Source organism: Microchirus variegatus, assembly GCF_963457635.1.
Source record: "Microchirus variegatus genome assembly, chromosome: 3".
Taxonomy (NCBI): domain Eukaryota; kingdom Metazoa; phylum Chordata; class Actinopteri; order Pleuronectiformes; family Soleidae; genus Microchirus; species Microchirus variegatus.
The window spans coordinates 36,287,483-36,310,365 of NC_139804.1; the positions used below are offsets into that span (position 1 = coordinate 36,287,483).

The 22,883-nt window shown below is 39.4% G+C and overlaps 1 protein-coding gene across 1 annotated transcript in view; it reads left to right on the forward strand.

Annotated features, from left to right (window-relative positions):
* map4k1 (mitogen-activated protein kinase kinase kinase kinase 1) overlaps positions 1-21,052 on the forward strand; it is a gene marked incomplete at its 5' end in the record, with an annotated part of 32,768 nt that extends 11,716 nt beyond the window's left edge. The window contains 31 exons of the mRNA XM_083887290.1: positions 986-1,043; positions 2,042-2,132; positions 2,226-2,290; positions 3,038-3,093; positions 3,186-3,233; positions 5,163-5,205; positions 5,543-5,615; positions 5,795-5,926; positions 7,558-7,620; positions 7,861-7,942; positions 10,018-10,134; positions 10,276-10,357; positions 10,551-10,603; positions 11,413-11,459; positions 11,539-11,583; positions 11,716-11,736; positions 11,828-11,882; positions 14,430-14,586; positions 14,684-14,784; positions 14,929-14,970; positions 15,711-15,789; positions 15,891-15,967; positions 16,048-16,108; positions 16,808-16,910; positions 17,046-17,104; positions 17,226-17,326; positions 17,501-17,678; positions 19,015-19,083; positions 19,646-19,738; positions 19,826-19,946; positions 20,938-21,052. Of these exons, the coding sequence (XP_083743416.1) occupies positions 986-1,043; positions 2,042-2,132; positions 2,226-2,290; positions 3,038-3,093; positions 3,186-3,233; positions 5,163-5,205; positions 5,543-5,615; positions 5,795-5,926; positions 7,558-7,620; positions 7,861-7,942; positions 10,018-10,134; positions 10,276-10,357; positions 10,551-10,603; positions 11,413-11,459; positions 11,539-11,583; positions 11,716-11,736; positions 11,828-11,882; positions 14,430-14,586; positions 14,684-14,784; positions 14,929-14,970; positions 15,711-15,789; positions 15,891-15,967; positions 16,048-16,108; positions 16,808-16,910; positions 17,046-17,104; positions 17,226-17,326; positions 17,501-17,678; positions 19,015-19,083; positions 19,646-19,738; positions 19,826-19,946; positions 20,938-21,034 (2,469 nt within the window). The 3' untranslated portion in view covers positions 21,035-21,052. The remainder of the gene's footprint in view (positions 1-985; positions 1,044-2,041; positions 2,133-2,225; positions 2,291-3,037; positions 3,094-3,185; positions 3,234-5,162; positions 5,206-5,542; positions 5,616-5,794; positions 5,927-7,557; positions 7,621-7,860; positions 7,943-10,017; positions 10,135-10,275; positions 10,358-10,550; positions 10,604-11,412; positions 11,460-11,538; positions 11,584-11,715; positions 11,737-11,827; positions 11,883-14,429; positions 14,587-14,683; positions 14,785-14,928; positions 14,971-15,710; positions 15,790-15,890; positions 15,968-16,047; positions 16,109-16,807; positions 16,911-17,045; positions 17,105-17,225; positions 17,327-17,500; positions 17,679-19,014; positions 19,084-19,645; positions 19,739-19,825; positions 19,947-20,937) is intronic.
* Between the last annotated feature and the right edge of the window lie 1,831 nt (positions 21,053-22,883).

The following is a 22,883-nucleotide window of genomic DNA, read 5'->3' on the forward strand; positions in this document are numbered from 1 at the left end:
TTTTACAGAGTGAGGACATTTTGGCCGGTCCTCACTTTGTTTTCATTGAATTCACTTCCCTAGGTTGCTATAACATGCTATACTCAATTTGTCCAAATTTGTTTTCCACATTTTGGACACGTTTTTGTCAAATTTTGGACCAAAAATTTTGGGTCATATTTTTTTGTCAAATTTTGCACCAAAAGGTTTTTGGTCAAATTTCGGACCAACATTTCTTTTGTCAAATTTTGGACCAAATTTTTTTTTTGTCAAATTTTGGACCAAAAGGTTTTTGGTCAAATTTCGGACCAACATTTCTTTTGTCAAATTTTGGACCAAATTTTTTTTTTGTCAAATTTTGGACCAACATTTTTTTGTCAAAGATTTGTTAACATTTTGGTCGACATAGTATAAGTATGTTTTTGTCAAATTTTGGACCAAAATCTTTTGGTCAAATTTTGGACCAAAATCTTTTGGTCAAATTTTTTTTTTAAATTTTTGGTCGACATGTTTTTATAAAATTTTGGGCCAAAAAAAAATAAATAAATAATGTTTTCCAGCCCTTTTTGCTCTGGGGCTCCACCTGCAGATATGTTATGGTACTACAACCAGTAGTTCTTTATAGATGTCATTCATGAAGTAGATATTTGTAATTGTGTTGATTTATAAAGTGGAAATGCTGGTCCTCACTTTGTCAGCAACGCAGTCCTCAGTATGCAGCAAGTACAAGAATGTGTGTGTGTGTGTGTGTGCGTGTGTGTGTGTGTGTGTGTGTGAGTTGCTTGTTACCCTCCACTGATCTGAACAGCAAACATGTAAATGAGTCTCCACAGACGCACAACTCAACTCATAATAATCATAATGATAATATTTCATTTCATTTTTAAGTCACTTTTAAGTCACAATGGTGTCAAAGTGCACACAGAAAACAAGACGACACGTGACAGTAAAAGCATCAAAAGGCATAAAAGTCACTGTCAAAACTGTGCATGTTTTGTGTTTTCAGGCGCGCAACAAGCAGAATGGCGAGCTGGCGGCGATCAAGGTCATCAAGATGGAGCCAGGTGAAGTTTTTATTTGAAATGTTCTTATCGTTTCAGTTCATTGGGGCTCGTGTTAACATCTGAATATCTGTTAGGAAACTAAATTTTTACATTTTTACATTTCAATATAAAAACATACTTATAGATTCACTGTTGATGACCCTGCATAAAGGCGACATGCATGTTTCCATGTGTCCATGTGTCCATGTGTCCATGTGTCCTTGTGTCCTTGTGTCCATGTGTCCTTGTGTCCTTGTGTCCTTGTGTCCATGTGTCCGTGTGTTCATGTATCCATGTGTCCATGTGTCCATGTGTCCTTGTGTCCTTGTGTCCATGTGTCCATGTGTACATGTGTCCATGTGTCCTTGTGTCCATGTGTCCTTGTGTCCTTGTGTCCATGTGTCCATGCCTTGTGTCCTTGTGTCCATGTGTCCTTGTGTCCCTGTGTCCATGTGTCCATGTGTCCTTGTGTCCATGTGTCCTTGTGTCCATGTGTCCATGCCTTGTGTCCTTGTGTCCATGTGTCCTTGTGTCCATGTGTCCATGCCTTGTGTCCTTGTGTCCATGTGTCCATGCCTTGTGTCCTTGTGTCCATGTGTCCTTGTGTCCATGTGTCCTTGTGTCCATGTGTCCATGCCTTGTGTCCATGTGTCCATGTGTCCATACCTTGTGTCCTTGCCTTGTGTCCATGTGTCCATGCCTTGTGTCCATGTGTCCATGCCTTGTGTCCATGTGTCCTTGCCTTGTGTCCATGTGTCCATACCTTGTGTCCTTGCCTTGTGTCCATGTGTCCATGCCTTGTGTCCATGTGTCCATACCTTGTGTCCTTGCCTTGTGTCCATGTGTCCATGCCTTGTGTCCATACCTTGTGTCCTTGCCTTGTGTCCATGCCTTGTGTCCATGTGTCCATACCTTGTGTCCTTGCCTTGTGTCCATGTGTCCTTGCCTTGTGTCCATTGTGTCCATGTGTCCTTGCCTTGTGTCCCAGCTTCATGGTCATGTTGTCTCTGCTTCCACAGAGGACGATTTCTCCATCATTCAGCAGGAGATCGTCATCGTGAAGAGCTGCTCACATCCCAACATCGTGGCTTATTATGGCAGCTACATACGGTAAATCTGTCTGTTCACGCTCAGTCAAAAACAAGGTGACAGTGATAATCTGTGTAATCTGTGTTAAGTTAAAATCTCCTCTTCTGTCTGCAGAGCTAATACACTGTGGATCTGTATGGAATTCTGTGGAGGAGGCTCCCTGCAGGACATCTACCATGGTCAGTCTGTATGTGTGTGTGTGTGTGTTTACTTGGTATTCCTTATGTTGTGGGGACCTAAATCTGTTTACACAGTCACATTATGGGGAAATCAAGTCCCCACCAGGGTAAATTACTAAATTATAAGGTGACAACATGTTTTAGTTAGACTGAGGTTATAGGTTAAAGGTCAGGGTTAGGATTAGGATTAGGCCAGTAGTAGTTATTATGGTTCAGGACAGAGTAGGTCTATACAGGAAGTGAATGTAAGTCAATGCGATGTCCTCTGAAGTCATGGAAACCTGTGTGTGTGTCATGGTGGTTGAATGTTACGCATAAAGTTTCACCTGCTGCCGTAAAACACGAGTTTCAACGCAGAAGCTGAAGTTTAACTTATGATAATTTGCTGTTCAACACAAACTTCCAGATGACTTAAAGTACTTTCAATTAAATTCATAATAAATGCAATTTTTTTAGTCAAGTTAACTATTGTTTTTAGAATTTGAACTAGATATTTTATAATCTTTAATGTTCCTACAGTGTAACAGTGTGTACCTCTTTGTCTTCTCTGTTTCTCTGTTCTGGGTCCATCACCACACCTCAGTATCAGTACAGTTTTATTATAGCAATAGTACTCACTTCAGGTTTTTATTGTAACTCCAAACTTAAAATAAATAACAGATGTGACTAAAATACACTTTTGGTTTCTGCTTAGATGTAAAATGCTTTAAATTCCCAATTTATGAAAAATTGCATTGTTTTCTACAGTGACAGGTCCTCTGCCCGAGCCACAGATCGCCTACATCTGCAGGGAGATGCTCCAGGTAACGACGTCATAATTGTTATTATTCCTATCATTTTTATTGAAATGTCAATCATTGAGGAGGCCTTTTATTCCGTGTTTGTCTTTGACCAGGGTTTGGATTACCTGCACGCGCAGAAGAAAATCCACCGAGATATCAAGGTGAGCGTGACAGACAATGTTATGGCACTTTATTTCTACATTACATACATTTTGCTTGTATATTGAATTCCCTCAAGCTGAAGTAAACTGGGACAAATCACCACATGTAGCAGAGATTAAACAAACAAACAAAGATGAGATATAACAGTAAAAATATCACTATCACTTTAGATTAGGGAACAGACATTCACCATTAGGTCCTTACTGTAAGTCGCATACTAGCCCTTTATTAGTAATCATTACGCACGTATTAACACCTTATTCTACCTCTGTTACGACATGAATTAAGACTTTTCCTACATAAGGTGTTAATGTTTACTAATAAAGGGCTAATATGTGACTTATATGCATGTTAGTAAGTACCTAGTTAATGTGTTCCCTAATCTAACACATTAACTAGAGTACCTCTACCCCATATTCTCACACATTCTGGCATGTGCAATACTCTACATTTCATGCTGAAATGCTTATTTATTTAATAATTTACCCCACACTATGCAATACTTATATACTGTGCAATACTTATATACTGTGCAATACTTATATTGTATATACAGATTTTTATCCTGCTTAAATTAGCCAAACAGTATCTATATTTTTACTGGTACCCTGCTAAAATCACTTTCATACTGTGTAAATATTTGTATTTCTATTTTTATATACTGCAAAATTACATTTCATTCTGTGATATTTATATTCTATATGCTGCTAAAATCACATCTCACACTGTGATATTTATATTTCTATATTTAATATACTGAAAAAAAATTACATTTCATACTGTGGAAATAGTCTTATTTATTTTTTATACCCTGCTATGGGTCACGTCTCATAGAAATGCACTATTTATATTTAAACCCTGCTATAGACCTGCTATTTCATACTGTGCAATAAGAATTTGATGGCTGTTTATCCTTTTAATGTAGTACGCTGCAACTGAAAACCCACCTCACGTTAACTAGGGTCACCTTTTTTTTAATGTCCTTTTTGACCCATACTCTGGTTGTTGTTGTTGTTGTTGTTGTTCTTTGTTTTTAGCTGTATGCACTTTCAAGGTGAAGTCAAGTAAATCTCATTGTACAACTTGTATAATGACAATAAAGGCATTCTATTCTATTCTATTCTATTCTAAAGTGTTACCAATACATCTGTATGTATGATATGTATGTGTATTATTGGCTTATATAGCAAAATACATCTGAAAATAACTGTATTTTTTGGGGGTATGATTACAAAAATTAGATGTTAAATGATTTCTATGAAACCCACGTATTTACAAAGATAAAATTATACAGATAATGCAGATTTTGACTGACTAACCCAGAGGTCTGCAACCTGCGGCTCTAGAGCCACATGTGGCTCTTCAGCCACTCTGCAGTGGCTCCTTGTAGCTTTAGAGATCAAGGCGACAAATAAAAGTGTTTTAATATCTTGTGCATCACATCCAATTCAATATTCAGTACACGTTTGGATGCGTCCTGTCCATCTTTGGATCCACGTAACGTTTTTCTCGAGCACGAACAGCATACAATCCAAATATTTGCTTCATTTATTTCAAAGTGGGTTTATTTTAATTTCTTTACTTTGCCACAAACAATGAAACAATGGAAGAACCAGGTCTACGGGGTCTAGAGGTTGGATATAAACTGAACATGTTGTAGTTCTTAAATGTCATAAATGAAAGAGACTATTACTATTGTATATAGTTTGTCTGTATAAAAACCTTTATACGTGTTATTATTGTCATTTTGTGGGGTTTTTTTGCGGCTCCAAATGAATTTTATTTGGGTGGAGAGACAACAAAAATGGCTCTTTTCATCCTAAAGGTTGCAGACCCCTGGACTAACCTGTGCATGTTTATCACTGAGTGGGCTAAAGCAGAGTCTTCTTGGTCTGTGTTGATGTTTGTTTCCCCTCTTCTGCTTCCAGGGCGCCAACATCCTCCTCAATGATCAGGGCGAGGTCAAGCTCGGTAGGTGGATGTGTGCACAGTGTCTGCTCTGCACCCCTGTGGTTTACATGACTCACTGCACTTACAACCACTCCATTCACACCCGTGTCTCGTTAAAAAAACGAAGACGGTTTCTGTCGCACATGCAACTTTGATGGTTTGAGTTTTTTTTTCTTTCGTGAATGCAGTGCACACACCCTGACTCACATCTTCATGTAAAAAGAAATCATTGTGTGAAGAACCTAGATTTGAGCTTGTAAATATGAGTATTTACCAAGACAGACTTAAGATTTGCTCTTCAGATATGACACGATTGTGGTTTTAACCTGTACCCTGTGTTTCCTCTGTTGTTGTGCAGCTGACTTTGGGATCTCAGCTCAGATCACAGCAACTCTGGCTCGGCGGATGTCCTTCATTGGGACGCCATATTGGTGAGGGCGAAACTCAGACTAAGTGTTAATATTTTCTTGTAAACACCTGAAGTTTATTGTATACACCGGGGTTTCTCTCTCCTGGTCCTGGGGAGCCACTGTCCTGCATGTTTTAGGTGTTTCCCTGCTCAAACACGCCTGAATCACACTGTGTTAAATGTCTAAATCCTCGTCCGCAGGATGGCACCAGAGGTGGCGGCAGTGGAGATAAAAGGTGGCTACAATGAGTTATGTGACATCTGGTCTGTGGGCATCACAGCGATCGAGCTGGCAGAGCTGCAGCCGCCGATGTTTGACGTTCACCCTCTACGGTAAATACTCACGCAGAGCTCAGAAGCGCTTGTTTGAAAATAAGAAAAATCAATAAATATATTGGTAACAAAAGGAAGGAGGACAAGGAGTGGGAGCACCTCACCTGAATCACTGACTCCAGTTTGTTGGAGTCCGGTCCAGAGTTTTCTGCAGCGCTCGTGGCGGTGGCAGGATTAAGGATTAACCCAGAATAAAGTATTCATTAAAAAAAAAAATGTTACCAAAAATTTTTGGTCCAAAAATTTGACGAAAATGTCATACTATACTATGTCATCCAAAATTTGAAAAATATCTTTGACAAAAATTTTTTTTCAAAAATTTGACAAAAACGTCATACTATACTATGTCGACCAAAATTTGAAAAAAACATTTGACCCAAAATTTTTGGTCCAAAATTTGACAAATATTGTCATACTATACTGTCTTCCAAAATTTGACCCAAAAATGTTGGTCCAAAATTTGAAAAAAAAAAGTCATACTAAACTATGTCGACCAAAATTAAAAAAAAATGTTACATGTTGGTCCAAAATTTAAAAAAAAAAAAAGTCATACTATACTATGTCGACCAAAATTTAAAAAAAATGTTACCAAATATTTTGGTCCAAAATTTGACAAAAACGTCATACTATACTATGTCGACCAAAATTTAAAAAAAATGTTACCAAAAATGTCGGTCCAAAATTTGACGAAAATGTCATACTATACTGTCATCCAAAATTTGAAAAATATCTTTGACAAAAATTTTTTTTCAAAAATTTGACAAAAACGTCATACTATACTATGTCGACCAAAATTTGAAAAAAACATTTGACCCAAAATTTTTGGTCCAAAATTTGACAAAAATTGTCATACTATACTGTCTTCCAAAATTTGACCCAAACATTTGACTCAAAAATGTTGGTCCAAAATTAAAAAATAAAAAAAGTCATACTATACCATGTCGACCAAAATTAAAAAAAAATGTTACCAAAAATTTTGGTCCAAAATTTGACAAAAACGTCATACTATACTATGTCGACCAAATTTTTATTTTTTTGGACAAATTGAGTATAGCATGTTATAGCAACCTAAGGAAATGATTTCAATGAAAACAAAGTGAGGACCGGCCAAAATGTCCTCACACTGTAAAAATGACCTCACTTTGGTGGTTAAAAACCCTCACTGGTCCTCAGTATGCCGCAAGAACAAGAACACACACACACACACACACACACACACACAGACACACACACACACATGCAGGGTAATCTGTCATTATCATGAATGCGACGATACCACTTTTTTGTGTCCATTAAACTCAAACACACAATATATTTGTGCTGAGTCATTTCAAAGACATACCTCTCCAACTGTGTAACTAACAAATATTGTTCTCCCAAAAAGAAGAAAGAAATAAACATAAACAATAAACATGACTCAGCTAAAATGATTTTTGCTGAATTTTAAATGAAACGTGACGTATATCGGACTTTTGGATGGTATCGGATTTTAAATTGATGATTTACGCACACATAGATGCATATATATGTATTTCACTTTAATGCACATGAATGATAAATTAATATATATATATATATATATATGTATGGTGTATTCTTGTTGATTGTGGCCTCCATGTTCCTTCCTGTAGCGTCCTGTTTCTGATGTCCAAGAGCAGCTACCAGCCTCCTAAACTGAAGGACAAATCTAAATGGTAAATCAAAACATATACAGTATAAATCACTTTGTTCAGGTGTTTCTTTGTGTATGTTAATGTGTTTATAAAAAATGTAGGGGACATTAAAAGCAAACTGGTGTCTGCCACACTGGTTATTTGATATAAAATCTGAATACAAATATGTACATAAATAATACTATTAAAATGATATAGAGTGTTTATTTTTTGTTATTCCATGTTAGAAAATGCTATCAACACATTCTTTCCTGTCTGCAGGTCGTCCACCTTTTATAACTTTGTCAAGGCCATGTTGGTGAGGAACCCGAAGAAGAGACCCAGCGCCTCCAAGATTCTCTCAGTCAGTACATATACTATTATATAATATTATTCCTGCATTAAACTGACTGATTATCCATGCATTTGTGTATAAGATCCGTGTCAAGTGAAGGCGGAAGTGAAGGAGTCAATATTCAAGATAAAGATTTATGTAAAGTGTCATTCTGAAAACGTTTAGCAGCTAAAGCGAAAGGTATATTTCTCTTGAGAAAAAGACAAGCTGCTTTAAATTCACCAGATGAACAGAAACAGAACTCTGAATCAAAGGTAACGTTGCTCCTTATCTGCTTCATCTGTAACTTAGCTGTTATTTGTGAAGAGGTTCATCACGTGACCTCGAAAGTGTTAACTGCTTGTTTCCTGCATCTCAAAAATAGTTTGACACAGCTCAGTTTTTCTCACAGTGTTGACACACACAGCCCAGTGGTCCAGAAGTAGAACTTCCACGTACATATGAAACTTTAACAAATCAAACATTAGTCCAAATCCTACAGACTCTTCAGTATAACACTGTTTCTTTTTTATCTTTGCACTCATGTGAGCTCCTGTCTCTTCTACTGAGTTGGAGTAAACTGCTCATGTACACTGTACACTCTTAGAAATAAGGGTTCCAAAAGGGTCCTTCTACAAGGGCTGATGTTCTACCTGGAACCATTTGCTTCTGAAAAACCCTTTTCCAGAAGAAAGGGTTTTCCAAGGGTTCTTGGTGACACTAGTGGTTCCAGTAAGAACCATTTTGATCCAGAGAACCCTTTAAAACCACTTTCCTGAATAAAGGGTTTTAAAAGGGTTCTTGGTGCAACCCTCCAAAAGGTAGAACTTTTTTATAAAGGTTCCACCTGGAACCAAAAAGGGTTCTCCTATAAGGACAAGCCAAAGAACCTTGTATTGTTCTACTTAGCACTTTTATTTCTAATAGAGTATAACAAGAGTCTATGGTCCCTGACAGGAAGTGCATCACATACAGTCAATTTAGAGTTGTCCAGTTAAACCAATGACTGGGGAGCATTGGGGATTGGGTACCCAGCCCAGACCTTGACCTCTGCAAGCCAAGTTCCCTTTCCACTAGGCCATGGGCTGCCTGCTATTTAGAAAACTAGCGCAGTTCCTGTAGGAAGTATGTATTCCTATAGTGGGAGCTGAAGAAGATTTTTCAGTTACGGTAATGCATGATAAAGAAAAACGTAAAGGCTAACATAATACAGTTACAAAACAGCAAGCTACGCTAATGCTAATCGAAAAAAAACAAAAAAAAATTGCGTTGTGCCTAATGAGGTTGCACAGTGTTTGTATTATGTTAGCCCTACGCTAATGCTAGTCGCAGCCTCGCTAGCTTACCTTTGGAAACAGGTTCGCCAAGTTAGCCGAGCCTCTTCACTCCGACCTCCCCGCTCCAGACAGCGCAGCTGCTGCTGATGAGCTGCTGCTGATGAGCCGCTGCCTAACGCCTGGTGTAGCGTGGAAAAATCGGCGAAAATTAAAATTCCTCCAAAAAACTTGAAAATCAAGGATGCACACCATCGGGCCATGGGGGTCGTACCTATTTTGGGAAAAACAGGGAACATAGGACATGGGGAACCCGTGTCCTATGTTCCCCGTTTTTCCCAAAAAAGGTCCACTTTGTATGTGACAGGGGAACATAGGACCCTTTTTTTGAAAAAGGGTAGGGTTAGGATTAGGGTTAGAGAAAGGGTCCTATGTTCCCCGGGTCACATACAAAGCGGGGAACATAGGACCCGGGGAACATAGGACCCGGGGAACATAGGACCCGGGGAACATAGGTACGGTCCCGGGCCATGCTCAACCCATATCCAAAGTGTTAGGGCGTTCTGACTGACGGTCAGCGAGATATGCCCATCACAGACAGACAGACAGACGCAACTTGCTTTATAGATACAGTATGTATCATCAAAATGTTTTTAAAGTCATTAAAGGGCACTCTAGTGCCCCCTATCGATGAACTGCCACTGACATAGTCTCAGTGAGGGTTTCACCTCAACTCAGCCTTGACCTCCTGACTCAGGAGGTCTGAGCCTCACTTTTCTTTCAATGTGTCTCTGCTTCATGTCTTTTCTCCACGTCGCCCTCTCTCTGCAGAACGTATTTTTGACTCAGCAGGGTCTAAACCGGGAGCTCACCCTGGACCTGCTGGAGAAGTTTCACCATCCAGAGAAACTCAAGACTTGTCAGGTGACCGAGGATGAAGAAATGGAGGTCAGAGTCTTAACTGATCATTTTTTTTTAAAAAGATGTGTAATAATAATGTTATTGTATAACTGTTTTGTTGTTGTTGTATTATATGTCCGATCGTCTTCCTTCCTAAAAACCTAACAAGTTTTCTTTGTTTGATTTAAGGTGGCAGTTCCTGGATCTTTAAGGAGAATCCAGTCCATCAACAAACACAACCGGGCAGAGAGAACAAACTCTGACATGAGCTGTAAGAAAAAACAAAAACACACACTCTCACTTTAATTGTTCAGTTTATTTATTTAGGTCTGAAAAATTGTGAAAAAATAAACTTGTATTTTCTGTCTAGTTATATGATATATGACATTTATTGTAGACAGAGACTGAAATTGTGATATGTGAAACATGTCAGCGTGTGACCTTGTTCCCTTGTGGTCACTCAGTGGAACAGATCTACACTCAGCGGACTTTACGGAAAGAGTCACCAAACGTCACGGTGAGCGTGTGACACGTTTAAAACTGTCGACGACATGGTTTACTGCAGATTTATATACATTTGTATGCATCATTTCTAGAGCTGCAACTAACGATTATTCTCGTAATCGATTAATCTGTCGATTATTTTCTCGATTAATCGATTAATCGTTTGGTCCATAAAATGTCAGAAAATGCTAAAAAAACGTTGGAGCTGGAAATGATGATGTTCTCGAACGTCTTGTTTTGTCCACAAAGCAAAATATTTCAGTCTTAATGATTTCTTTGTTATGTGGAGCAAAGAAATAAAGAAAATATTCACATTTAAGAAGCTGAAACAATCAGAAATCTTGTTTTAATCATGAAAAAAGCTTCAAACCGATTAACCGATTATCAAAATAGTTGGCGATTTATTTAGTCATCGATTAATAATCGATTCATCGATTAATCGTTTCAGCTCTAATCATTTCTGCTCACAAGCAGAAGCTAGTATACGTACGTATGTATACAGTTGTTTATCTTAGCACATATTCAACTTTTACTTGATGTTTATATCTGTTTGTAAATGTTCTACAAGAATAACTTAACTTTCTGTAGTTGTTGTTGCACAGTACATACTGTAAAATAACTATAAATAACTGTATATAAATGAGAAGTATACATAAATACGGCAAAGTACAAGGAAAGATAACAAACAAAATACTTTGTGGTTCCACAGTTTGTACAGTTTGAACATTTCTGACACTGGGAAAGAAATTTAAACACAGAAATAGATGGAAGATGACATTTTCAGACTCTTTTTTTTTCTTTTCTGTTCTGTTTAAGTTACAGTTAAGGAACTCACTGGGATCGACCGGCAGCGGCAAGAGTCCGGGGAGGTAAATGTTCAGTCGCAGACATGGAGTCACATTAAAAAGTAGAAGAGTGTTTAACCACGGCTTTATTGTCATCTCTCAGGGACGAGGACACGGACTCGGACGATGACTATGACGACGTGGATATGTAAGAAAACTGGACCTTTTTTTTTATTCGACTTCATTTGACGTTTCATTTGCCATAAACGAACTCCTGTTATTAAAAACGATTTCTACTGCACTGCTTTGACTTTCTCTCTGTCTCTCTTCTCAACCTCAGCCCTACGATACAAGCCACCAGGTAAGCTGAATAAAAACACATACCATAATAATAATAATACCTGTGTAAATGTGAATCTGCGTCAATTTATACCAAAATTCTCAACCAACAGATTCTCTGCCGACAGTAACATCAGTTATGAAACTCCACCTCCACTTCCTCCAAAGGTGAGTCGACGGCAGAAAACCTTTGGTTATTACAATTATTACACATTATCTGATGTTATCAGCTGCAGCACATAACTATTATTGTTATTAATTGTTGTTATTATTCTGCCTCGGTTTGTTCTTTCACGAAAACACAAACAATGTAATATTTATGGAAGTAAATCTGTGCCATCTGAGTTTGAATTCGAATTTCTAACACTGAATTTTTTTGCATCGAAATTAGACTTTGAATTTTAAAAACCATCAAATTTCAAGCACTGTTTTTTTTCTTCTTGCCATTGATTTTTTTTCAACTTTGAAATAAATTCAGTGTAAAAAATTTTGACTGAAAAATTTAAAAAAATTCAGTTGCAAAAAATTCGATGTCTCAAAAAATTCAGTTGCAAAAAATTCGATGTCTCAAAAAATTCAGTCTAAAAATATTCACTTGCAAAAACTCAGTCGCAAAAAATTAACTTGCAAAAACGTCAGTTAATATCCAGGTCACCAGAGAGAAGCAATCGATCCCTGTCTCAATTCATCCAACACCAATCAACGTACGCTCCATTGACCATACATGAATTACAGTTTAATACCAAACCTCATAACTTGATTTGCGGCGCCACCACTGGCTGCTCCTTGTTGTCTATCAGACGAACTGAGTAAATGCAATAAGCGCCTGTCTGACTGCAAAATGTCATCATGCTGACGACCCTGTCATAACAAACAGCACAGAAAAATTAGGATATTACAAACCAGTAGCAAAAAGATGATGTTTTAAACAGCTAAAAGTTACTGGACTTTAATTAGGACGACCATATTTAGAAAGGAGACCACTTGGCTCTGCTTCGAGATACTTAAATTATACTTGGATGAATTGAGACAGGGATCGATTGCTTCTCTCTGGTGACCCGGATATTAACTGATGTTTTTGCAAGTGAATTTTTTGCGACTGAATTTTTGCAAGTTAATTTTTTGAGACTGAATTTTTTGCAACTGAATTTTTTGAGACATCAAATTTTTTGCAACTGAATTTTTTGAGACATCAAATTTTTTTACACTGAATTTATTTCAACGTTGAAAAAAAAAATGAATGGCAAAAAAAAAAAACAGTGCTTGAAATTTGATGGTTTTTAAAATTCTAGTCTAATGTGTGTATCTAAAAGTCTAATTTCGATGCAAAAAAATTCAGTGTTAGAAATTTTAATTCAAACTCAAATGGCACAGATTTACTTCCATAAATATTATTCATACGCTGCGTCCAATAGTGATGGGAATTCCGGCTCTTTTTAGAGAACCGGCTCTTTCGGCTCGGCTCACTAAAAAGAACCGGCTCTTTCGGCTCCCAATCGGCTCTTCAGGTTGTTTTATTGCTTTCATTAATTTATCAACAACAATATAAAATGATGCACAAAATTAATTACTAAAGTAAAAAAAACGTGCTTTTTATTCATATATGTTTATTATATAAATATGCTTTGATTTATACACTCCACATAAAATGTAAAAAAATGAATATTAAAATACAAAAACAACTATTTACAATTCAACTTTTAACTATTTCAGTTTTCAACTTTTTCCTTTTAAACATATTTAAAGTGAAAGAACACAAAACACTGCAAACCACAACATAATAAAATATAGATTAAAATATGCAAAACAAAAAGAAAAAAAATGAACACCCAGATCTTTAATTAAGGTCGAGGTTGGCATTAAGAAATACCAAGTGTTTGTGGAGCCGGCTCTGTAGGATATTCTTTTCTTGCAGACTCTACACTCTGCCACCGTGTTGTCAACAAAATTGAAATGGTTCCAGATTTTGCTTCTTTTCCTGGTGTCACTCATTTTCTTACTATGGTAAAGGTATCTACTATACCTTTACTAATGTGTCGATGTTGTCTCTTCTTTCCCCCTCCTGCTCTGTTCGTGTGTTAAGCCCAATTTATACTTCTGCGTAAAGTGCTATACGTAGTTTACACGTCGACGCAGAGTCTGTCAAAGAGCCTCTGCGTCGTCTCCGGCTGCACAAAATATTTTTTAAGTGTCCGTCACTCTGTCAAGGGACAACGGAGACGGCAAGAGCTGCGATTGGTCCTCAGGACAGGCCGAGCTAACGCTGCTCTGTGCCGGCTCACAGTGAGCACCGAGCGTCCACAGAGGGCGGAGCTCATCCCCGCCGATAACGCCGCTGCCAAACTATAAATACGTCATATCTTAACACACACAGCACATGTTTAGACTCTAAATGGCCAATTTCTCGCCTCAAATTATCTTAAAACTGCGTTCCGGGACACAGAAAAGTGACAAACGGCCACTGTTTCAACAACAACCGTCTTTCTCCCTCGGACGCCATTGCTCATTGCTTTGTAGCCTGAAGCAAAACAACCTTGCGCAGCGACCCCTACTGATCGGGGGGGGAAATTGCAGCGCGTGTCCGTCCGGATAACGCATTACGCAGTCGGAGAAGTATAATGTGGCCTTTAGAGCCGTTTCATTCGCGACCGACCCATCACTAGCGTCCAAGCAAAACTATCAGAACCTTGACCTTGACGTTGACACGTTTTTCAGCCCAAAGCGCGGACTAGCTCAGAGGAAAGCATCCCGGGGGAAGACGACGTGGCGAGGAGAAGCGGCAGCAGCTCTCTGTACGCCCCTGCTCTCCTCAGGACCGCCAGTGGGACCCACGTCAGACCCACACCGCAACCGCGGACGTCGCGACACTCAGGTGACTAACCCCTCGCACGTGTATACTGTATACTGTATACTGTGTGGAAGTCAGTGCAGTGTCCTAAGATGTGTTTGTGTGTTTGTGTGTGATCCAGACCCTGCTTCCTTACCCGTCCAGTTTAATAACAACCCGCCGGACCTCCTCCCTCCTGAGCTTCCTCCTAAAAGCAGACGCAGACGGCAGCCGCCGACCAAGGTCGGAACAAACAGTAAACATTATGAAAAACAGTCACTAACACTTTCTATGAGAGTTAACATAAGAACATACAGTGGTGAAATTCAGCGATCAGGTGTAACAGGTGATACATTCGTCATAGAGTTTTTTTCTGTTTGTTCTCAGGACCCTGCTGAGTGTGTCAGCCCCGTCATAAAGAAACCTCCCGTGAGTTTCTTCTCCTCCTTTTCCTCCCCTTTTCCCCTTTAACTTTAAATCCTAAAGCCCAATTTATACTCCTGCGTAAAGTGCTCTGCGTAGGTTACGCAGAGTCCTCTGCGTCAACGCAGAACCTGTTGTAGAGTCTCTGCATTGTCTCCGGCTGCACGAAATATTTTTGTCCGTCCGTCCGTCACTCCGTCAAGGGACAACGGAGACGGCAAGAGCTGCGATTGGTCCTCAGGACAGGCCGAGCGAAGCTGCTCTGTGCCGGCTCACAGTGAGCACCGAGCGTCCACAGAGGCGGGGCTGATCACCGCCGACTTCGTCGCTGCCGAACTATAAATACGTCATATCTTAACACACACAGCACATGTTTAGACTCTAAATGGACAATTTCTCGCCTCAAATTATCTCGGCCGCTGTTTCAACAACAACAGTCTTTCTCTCTCGGACGCCATTGCTCACTGTAGCCAAAAGCAGAACAACCTTGCGCAGCGACCCCTACTGATCGGGCGGGAAATTGCAGTGCCTAAGTATAAAGGCTCGAGTGGTCTACGTGGTGACGCAGATGGATAACGCATTACCCAGTCGGAGAAGTATAATGTGGCCTTAAGTCTCTGGTGTGGATTTTCTCAAATGATTGCCCAAACTGTGGAATCCTGAATCCTAATTTTCACATTTCTGTCATTTGAAACATCAGATATACAGTGTGACTAAGTGACTGAATTCCATCCTTCTATTTCCAGGTCTACTTTAAAAAGATCTTCCACGGCTGCCCTCTTAAAATCAATTGTTCCACGGCGTGGGAAAACCCAGCGACCAAAGGTTGTTCCATTTACTGAACACGGTTCTCTTCAAGTCCTTCTAACAAACGTGTGTTGTATCTGTCTGACCAGACTGTTTCCTCCCCTTTTTTTTAACCTCAGACCAGCATCTGATCCTGGGAGCAGAAGAAGGCATTTACACCCTGAACCTCAACAGCTCAGAGGCCACCATGGAGCTGGTATTGGATCTTTATTGGCTGCAAATCCCCAATCAACATGTTCCAGATGACTCTGCAAAAATGTTCTCTTCTGCTTTCAGTTGTATCCTGGAAAATGTACCTGGGTCTACACCATCAATAATGTCCTCATGTCCGTGTCAGGTACATTTTAAAAAAAAGAGTTAATAATGAACCCTGTTTTTACTGTGTTCTTTCTGCTGTTCTAACTCCTGCTAATGCTTTAATCGCTTCTTTAAATGATTTGAACTTTTCTTCCCCTTTCCCTTAAACCAGGGGTCTGCAACCTGCGGCTCTAGAGCCACATGTGGCTCTTCAGCCACTCTGCAGTGGCTCCTTGTAGCTTTAGAGATCAAGGCGACAAATAAAAGTGTTTTAATATCTTGTGCATCACATCCAATTCAATATTCGGTACACGTTTGGATGCGTCCTGTCCATCTTTGGATCCACGTAACGTTTTTCTCGAGCACGAACGACATACAGTCCAAAGATTTGCTTCATTTATTTCAAAGTGGGTTCATTTTAATTTCTTTAATTTGCCACAAACAATGAAACAATGGAAGAACCAGGTCTACGGGGTCTAGAGGTTGGGTATAAACTGAACATGTTGTAGTTCTTAAATGTCATAAATGAAAGAGACTATTACTATTGTATATAGTTTGTCTGTATAAAAACCTTTATACGTGTTATTATTGTCATTTTGTGGGGGGTTTTTTGCGGCTCCAAATGAATTTTATTTGGGTGGAGAGACGACAAAAATGGCTCTTTTCATCCTAAAGGTTGCAGACCCCTGCCCTAAATGATGAGCTCACTTTCAAACTGCACCAAATTCTGTGTTCATAGGCAAATCGTCGCAGCTTCACTCCCATTCTCTGAAGGAGCTGTACGAACAGGCTCGGAAAGACCAGAGGATGGTTGCCTTGCCAACTCACAGGCTGTTACCAAGGTAACACCAGACTCTACCTGCCTTCTGCATGGCGCTCGATTTTTATTTTAAAAGTTTGACTAAATAAATAAATAAATAAATGTTGCCACATCTGCTCGTTTCCAAAAATAGATCATTGTCTGTTTTTACCTTCAGGAAATATTCAGTGACGTGTAAAATACCTGACACGAAAGGCTGCAAGACCTGCTCAGCCGGTGAGACCAAATACTGCGTTGTGTGCAGATCAGATAGTTTGGATGTGGTTTCTTTGCACTCTCACCGTGTTCGGCGAGAGGAAAAAAACCTTCTGCAGTGACGGTTGTGTTTCTGCAGCAGGTAGTTTGCAGCAAGGATGTGTGTTCCTGTGTTGTGCTCTGGAGTCCAGCGTGGTGCTGCTGCAGTGGTACGAGCCCATGCACAAGTTCATGCTCATTAAGGTATAAAAGCTGCAGGGAAACTGTTTATGGACAATTTTTAACAGATTTTGGTTTGCAGGTTTGAGTGTCTATAAAGTAAACGAAGCTAAAAAAACCACAGCTAAATACTCAAAAAAAAAAAACTAAATTAAAAGGAGACTCTTAACTTCAACCCTTCTTCTTTCCTGCTTGCAGACGTTTGATTTCCCTCTTCCCAGCCCTCTGCGGGTGTTTGAGATGGTGGTGACACCGCATCAGGAGTATCCGCTGGTGTGCATCGGTGTGACTCGAGGCTCCAGCCCCAACCTGCCAGTCAATGTGGAATACATGAACCTCAACTCCAACACGTCCTGGTTTACCAGCTCTGGCCTGGGTGAGCTGACAACACTTTAGCACATGTATAGGACTTTAGACTCTTAGCTAGAGCTGCAACTAACGATTATTTTCGTACTCGATTAATCTGTCGATTATTTTCTCGATTAATCGATGAATCGTTTGGTCCATAAAACGTCAGAAAATGTTAAAAAACGTTGATCAGTGTTCGTCAAAGCTGGAAATGACGATGTTCTTGAACGTCTTGTTTTGTCCACAAACCAAAATTATTCAGTTTGAATGATTTCTTTGTTTATGTGGAGCAAAGAAACGAAGAAAACATTCACATTTAAGAACCTGAAACAGTCAGAAATCTTGTTTTTAATCATGAAAAAAGCTTCAAACCGATTATCGATTATCAAAATAGTTGCCGATTAATTTAGTAATTGATTAATAATCGATTCATCGATTAATCGTTTCAGCTCTACTCTTAGCATCCAGTGAATCTCAGACTCAAGATTCAAGATTGTCATTTCACATGGTACAATAAAACAAAAAAAAATAGTACCTCACCAGCTTCTGACAGTGCAAAAATACACAATAGAATTATATATAAAAAAAGAAAAGCTAAGAATGAAACCCTTAAAGGCGCCATATGTAATAATGTGGCCAAAAACGGTTACTACACTCAAATTCAAAAAAACCGAGGTCTTTTTAGGTTTAGTTTTCTCCGCCATCGTAGCTCAGACGTAACTGGCAACCCCGCGTTTGCTCGGCAGCTGAGACTCTACTAAATGCAATGATTGGTAGACGGCAGTAGGTGGCGCAACATGCCAAAAACGTGATTCCAAAACATAAACATGATTTGCAGTCTGCAAAAGATTTTTTTTAATGCAAATATTTTGTCTGTACTGTTGTTGTTGGTGAGTTCAGTTTGTTGGTTAGGGCTTCGAGCTTGAGACCGCAGGGTAGCCGGTTCGATCCCCGACCAGTCCGCGGCTGAAGTGCCCCTGAGCAAGGCACCTAACCCCCTCACTGCTCCCCGAGCGCCGCTGAATGCAGGCAGCTCACTGCTCCGGGTTAGCATGTACTTCACCTCGCTGTGTGTTCACTAATTCACGGTTGAAGTAATTGGAATTTCCCCACTGCGGGACTAATAAGGGACTAATCTTATCTTATCTTATATGAACATTATTCCTGAGTCTCTGTGACATATTAGGAGCACTTTATGGCCAGTTGCTTTAGATTTATTACATAATGCACTTTTAAATACTCAAAAAAGTATAAATACACAAGACAAGACATGCCTTTTAAGTGATATTTTCCTCTTCATTTTACCCTATTGTTTTATTGACAATGACAATGTTTTGGTGTGTGTGTGTGTGTGTGTGTAACAGAGAAACCTTGCCCAGACTCAGTACAAGTAACCCAGTTGGACAGCAGCTCACTGCTTGTCCTCGTAGAAAGTAAGTGACGTGTGTTTATGTCGTTCATTTTGAAGATTGATTGATTGATTGATTTATTGATTGATTTGTTTATTCAAGTGTCAAACACCATGGTGCCCAGCCCTCATGGGCTTATTAGACACTACAATCATTTCTTAGTTATTTCCAGATTCATGCTTTGACGTAACACAAAACCCAACATGACATAACTAAAACAATTCAAATAAGTACACATACTACAAATAAAGATGGCTTGTCATATGGGATACAAAATACTTTGCCGCAGATACCAGGCCTTTTCTATAAATTTTGCCAAAGCAAAAACATCATTTTCAATAAGAGAGTTCCCAAAATCACAATATAAAGGACAATAAAAAACAAAGTGAAATTCATCTTCCACAACCTGGCGATCACAGAATTCACACAGACGTAAATGTTCAGGTGTACCTTTAAATCGAAGTTGAAGAACTCACAATATGAGATTGTCGTTGTTTTCTTTGTTCGTACGTTATATATACGCAGCGCAGATGATCAGACTCGTTGCCCAACTCTGGTGTCAACACTGAGCCTTTCTCATCCACAGAGTCAGTACATATAGTTGATCTGAGGGGGGAGCCGAAGAGCAGCAGGCACCTGATGCACGACACCACCTTCTCCGTTGAGGTCGAGTCTGTAGGTGAGAAACATCATCCACTGACATCATCATCCGCTGACCGCGCAGTGACGGTCGCTGCTGTAGACTGACTCTGTGGGTGTGTAACAGTGTATTTCCAGAACACGATGTTGGCAGTGTGGCGTCACGGCTGGCAGAGGAGAGGGTTCACTGAGCTGCTGGAGGAAACCACCGACCCCAAGAAGATCTACAGACTGGTGCAGTGGGACAGGTACGGGGTTTCCTCACAGTGGCTTTGAGTTCTGCAGGTTGCAGGTGTTTTTTTGTCGTCTGTCCAGACACGTTGGCTTCTGTTGATCAGTTTCTGTTTATTCCAAACAACTGGAGCTCCTGAGTCCCATCAAGGTAAGAGTCTGTGTAGACAGATTAGGACAAGGCTATTCAACTTAAGGCCCGGGGGGCCAGATCAGGCCCTTCGAGCAATTTGGACCGGCCCGTGGCCCATTAACCCATAAATAATGAATGTATTATTAAAAAGCCAATAAAACCGTAGCTTTGACACTTCGCGCCACTTTGTGATACTTTGCGTCCCTTTTTGGCAAATACTGGTACAGCTGTAATTGTAGGCAGTCTATGTATGTACCAGAATATTTTGCACTATGAGTCAACTGTAGCAGTTGTATCTGAATATTATTGGTACTGTTACTAATATTTCTGCAAAAATAGCCTTTTGTGGCCATTTGCACCTTAATGTTGTTTATATTGTTACCTCTAATTTCGTAAGAGCCAATTGTGACTGTTATACCCAAATGTTGGTGCTACTGTAACTGTGACCTTTTTGCACTATACGCAAATTGTATTGTACCTGAATGTTGGTGGTTTTGTTACTTACCTTTTTAGCACAAAACTAGCCATTTCAATAAATACGTGCTAAATAATTGAAAACATTTTGTATCTATTTGTATCTGTTTACTGTACATGCAACATGAAATAGTAGTACAGGGGTTGACCGGCCCACTGGATGGACAGCCTTCCGAAAAGCTGGCCCTTTCGGCAATTTTGGTGGAATAGCCCAAGATTAGGAGCTTGATAATGTGTTCAAATCAGACACAGTTTACTGTAAACCAAGGAGAGAGAAGTCAGATGATCACAAGTCAATAATATCAATCCTTTGCTTGTACAAAGTATTGTCATCCATTCCACAGTAAACTGATAAAGTCCAATATATCTGTGTTTGACATCCTCTGACCGTGTCCCTGCAGGATGATCATTCTGGAGACACATCAGACCGAGGACCAGTCGGGCCTGTCCAACCTCTACATCCTGGAAAATGCAGAGAACTACGTGTTGCTGGGCTAAATCGTCCACCTGCCGCCTCAAGGCATGATGGGAGACCCCGAGGCTTCACTTCTTCACGGACGCATCCCTCCACATCACATGGGACTTGCAGCAGACATTTATCGGGTCCGTCAATCGTGAGCTTTGAGTGGCATGGATTACATCAGTCCAGCGGGTTAAGGCTCTTTTTCATGTTCATTCCTACATGGTTTGTGAGATGCAGAAGTCCACACGGCTGAGATTACCCGACACTGTTTTTGAAGAGACGTCCTCTTTTTTTTTTTGCACCGAAGAGGTTTTCAGCCACAGTGTTGAGGTCGATGCGTGCAGGAACTGTGAGTGTGAGGCTTTTTTTTAAAGACGCCACGTACAGAGATAAAGGACTGGAGCAGAGCAGCTGCATCGCTAGTGGCGCTTTTGTTTTTGTTACCTGTGTTTGCATACGTCAGTCAGTGCTGCATCAAAGATACACTTTTTTACTGCTGTTACACTGTAATAAAGTTAATTAACGCAAGAGGAGCTGGGTCCATTTTGGAGGGGACATGGGGGGAAATAAGTTTGAGGTGATTAAGTCGTGTCTTTTTGTAGTTTGGTGTCATCTATGTGTGAACACCCATCATATATATATATATATATATATATATATATATATATATATATACACATATATATATATATATATGCCCAGTGAATCAGTGAATAACAAACTAAAAATAAAATATCTCACATGCACATAATATATATATATATATATATATATATATATAGAGCACCAGTCCGCAGCTGAAGTGCTGTTGAGCAAGGCGCCTAACCCCCTCACTGCTCCCCGAGCGCCGCTCACTGGCATGGCAGTTCACTGCGCTGGGTTACATGTTCTACACCTCACTGTGTGCTGTGTGTGTTCACTAACTCACTGCAGAATTGAATTTCCCCTTGCGGTACTTAAAGGGTTCTTAATCTTTAATCTTTAATCTAATTTGTTAAAGAAAAGGGGGTAAAAGTGAGTTGTGAGGTGATAAGTTAACAAGAATAAACATTCAATATATATTTTTTATTTAATTCAAATTTAAAACACACATTTAGAATTCAGAAAAAAACTTAAATATTTAAAAAACTGATAAGTAATTTATTGTGGCACCAATCTCTTCACATTTTACTCCATGATGGTTAAAGGGACAGTCCAGGTGTATACCAGCCCAGTATCCAGACACTTGTTGTTATTGATATCATGGCTAACAGCACAAGTGATCACCACTTTATCTCACTGTGATAGACACACTTTACTGTGTGGAAACTGTAGTTTGAAGACTTTTCATCCTCATGCACCAAAGTCCACAGCTGATCTACAACTCCTGTGTGTTATGATGTAAACATCAATTATTGATCTCTACTGACTTTGGTGCAGTCAGAACAGGCTGTCTAAAAGCCAACATGTATTATATATTATACAGACGTGTTATGTTGGTAAATGTGTTAATAATGTTGTGCAGCCTCACTTAAAAAAACCCTGAACTATCCCTTTTATGAATAAGTATATACTTGTTTTTAAATAAGGATTTTACTGTAGTGTTTACATCAGATGAGGTGAGTTTCTCTGGGAGAGGAGAGATAAATATGGAAGCTGCACACACACACACACAAACACACACACACACACACACACATTCTTGTACTTGCTGCATACTGAGGACTGGGTTGCTGACAAAGTGAGGACCAGCATTTCCACTTTATAAATCAACACAATTACAAATATCTACTTCATGAATGACATCTTCAAAGAACTACTGGTTGCCGTTCCTTTTTTTCTTTTTAATTTTTTGTCCAAAATTTTACAAAAACGTCATACTATGTCCAAAATTTGAAAAAAAAA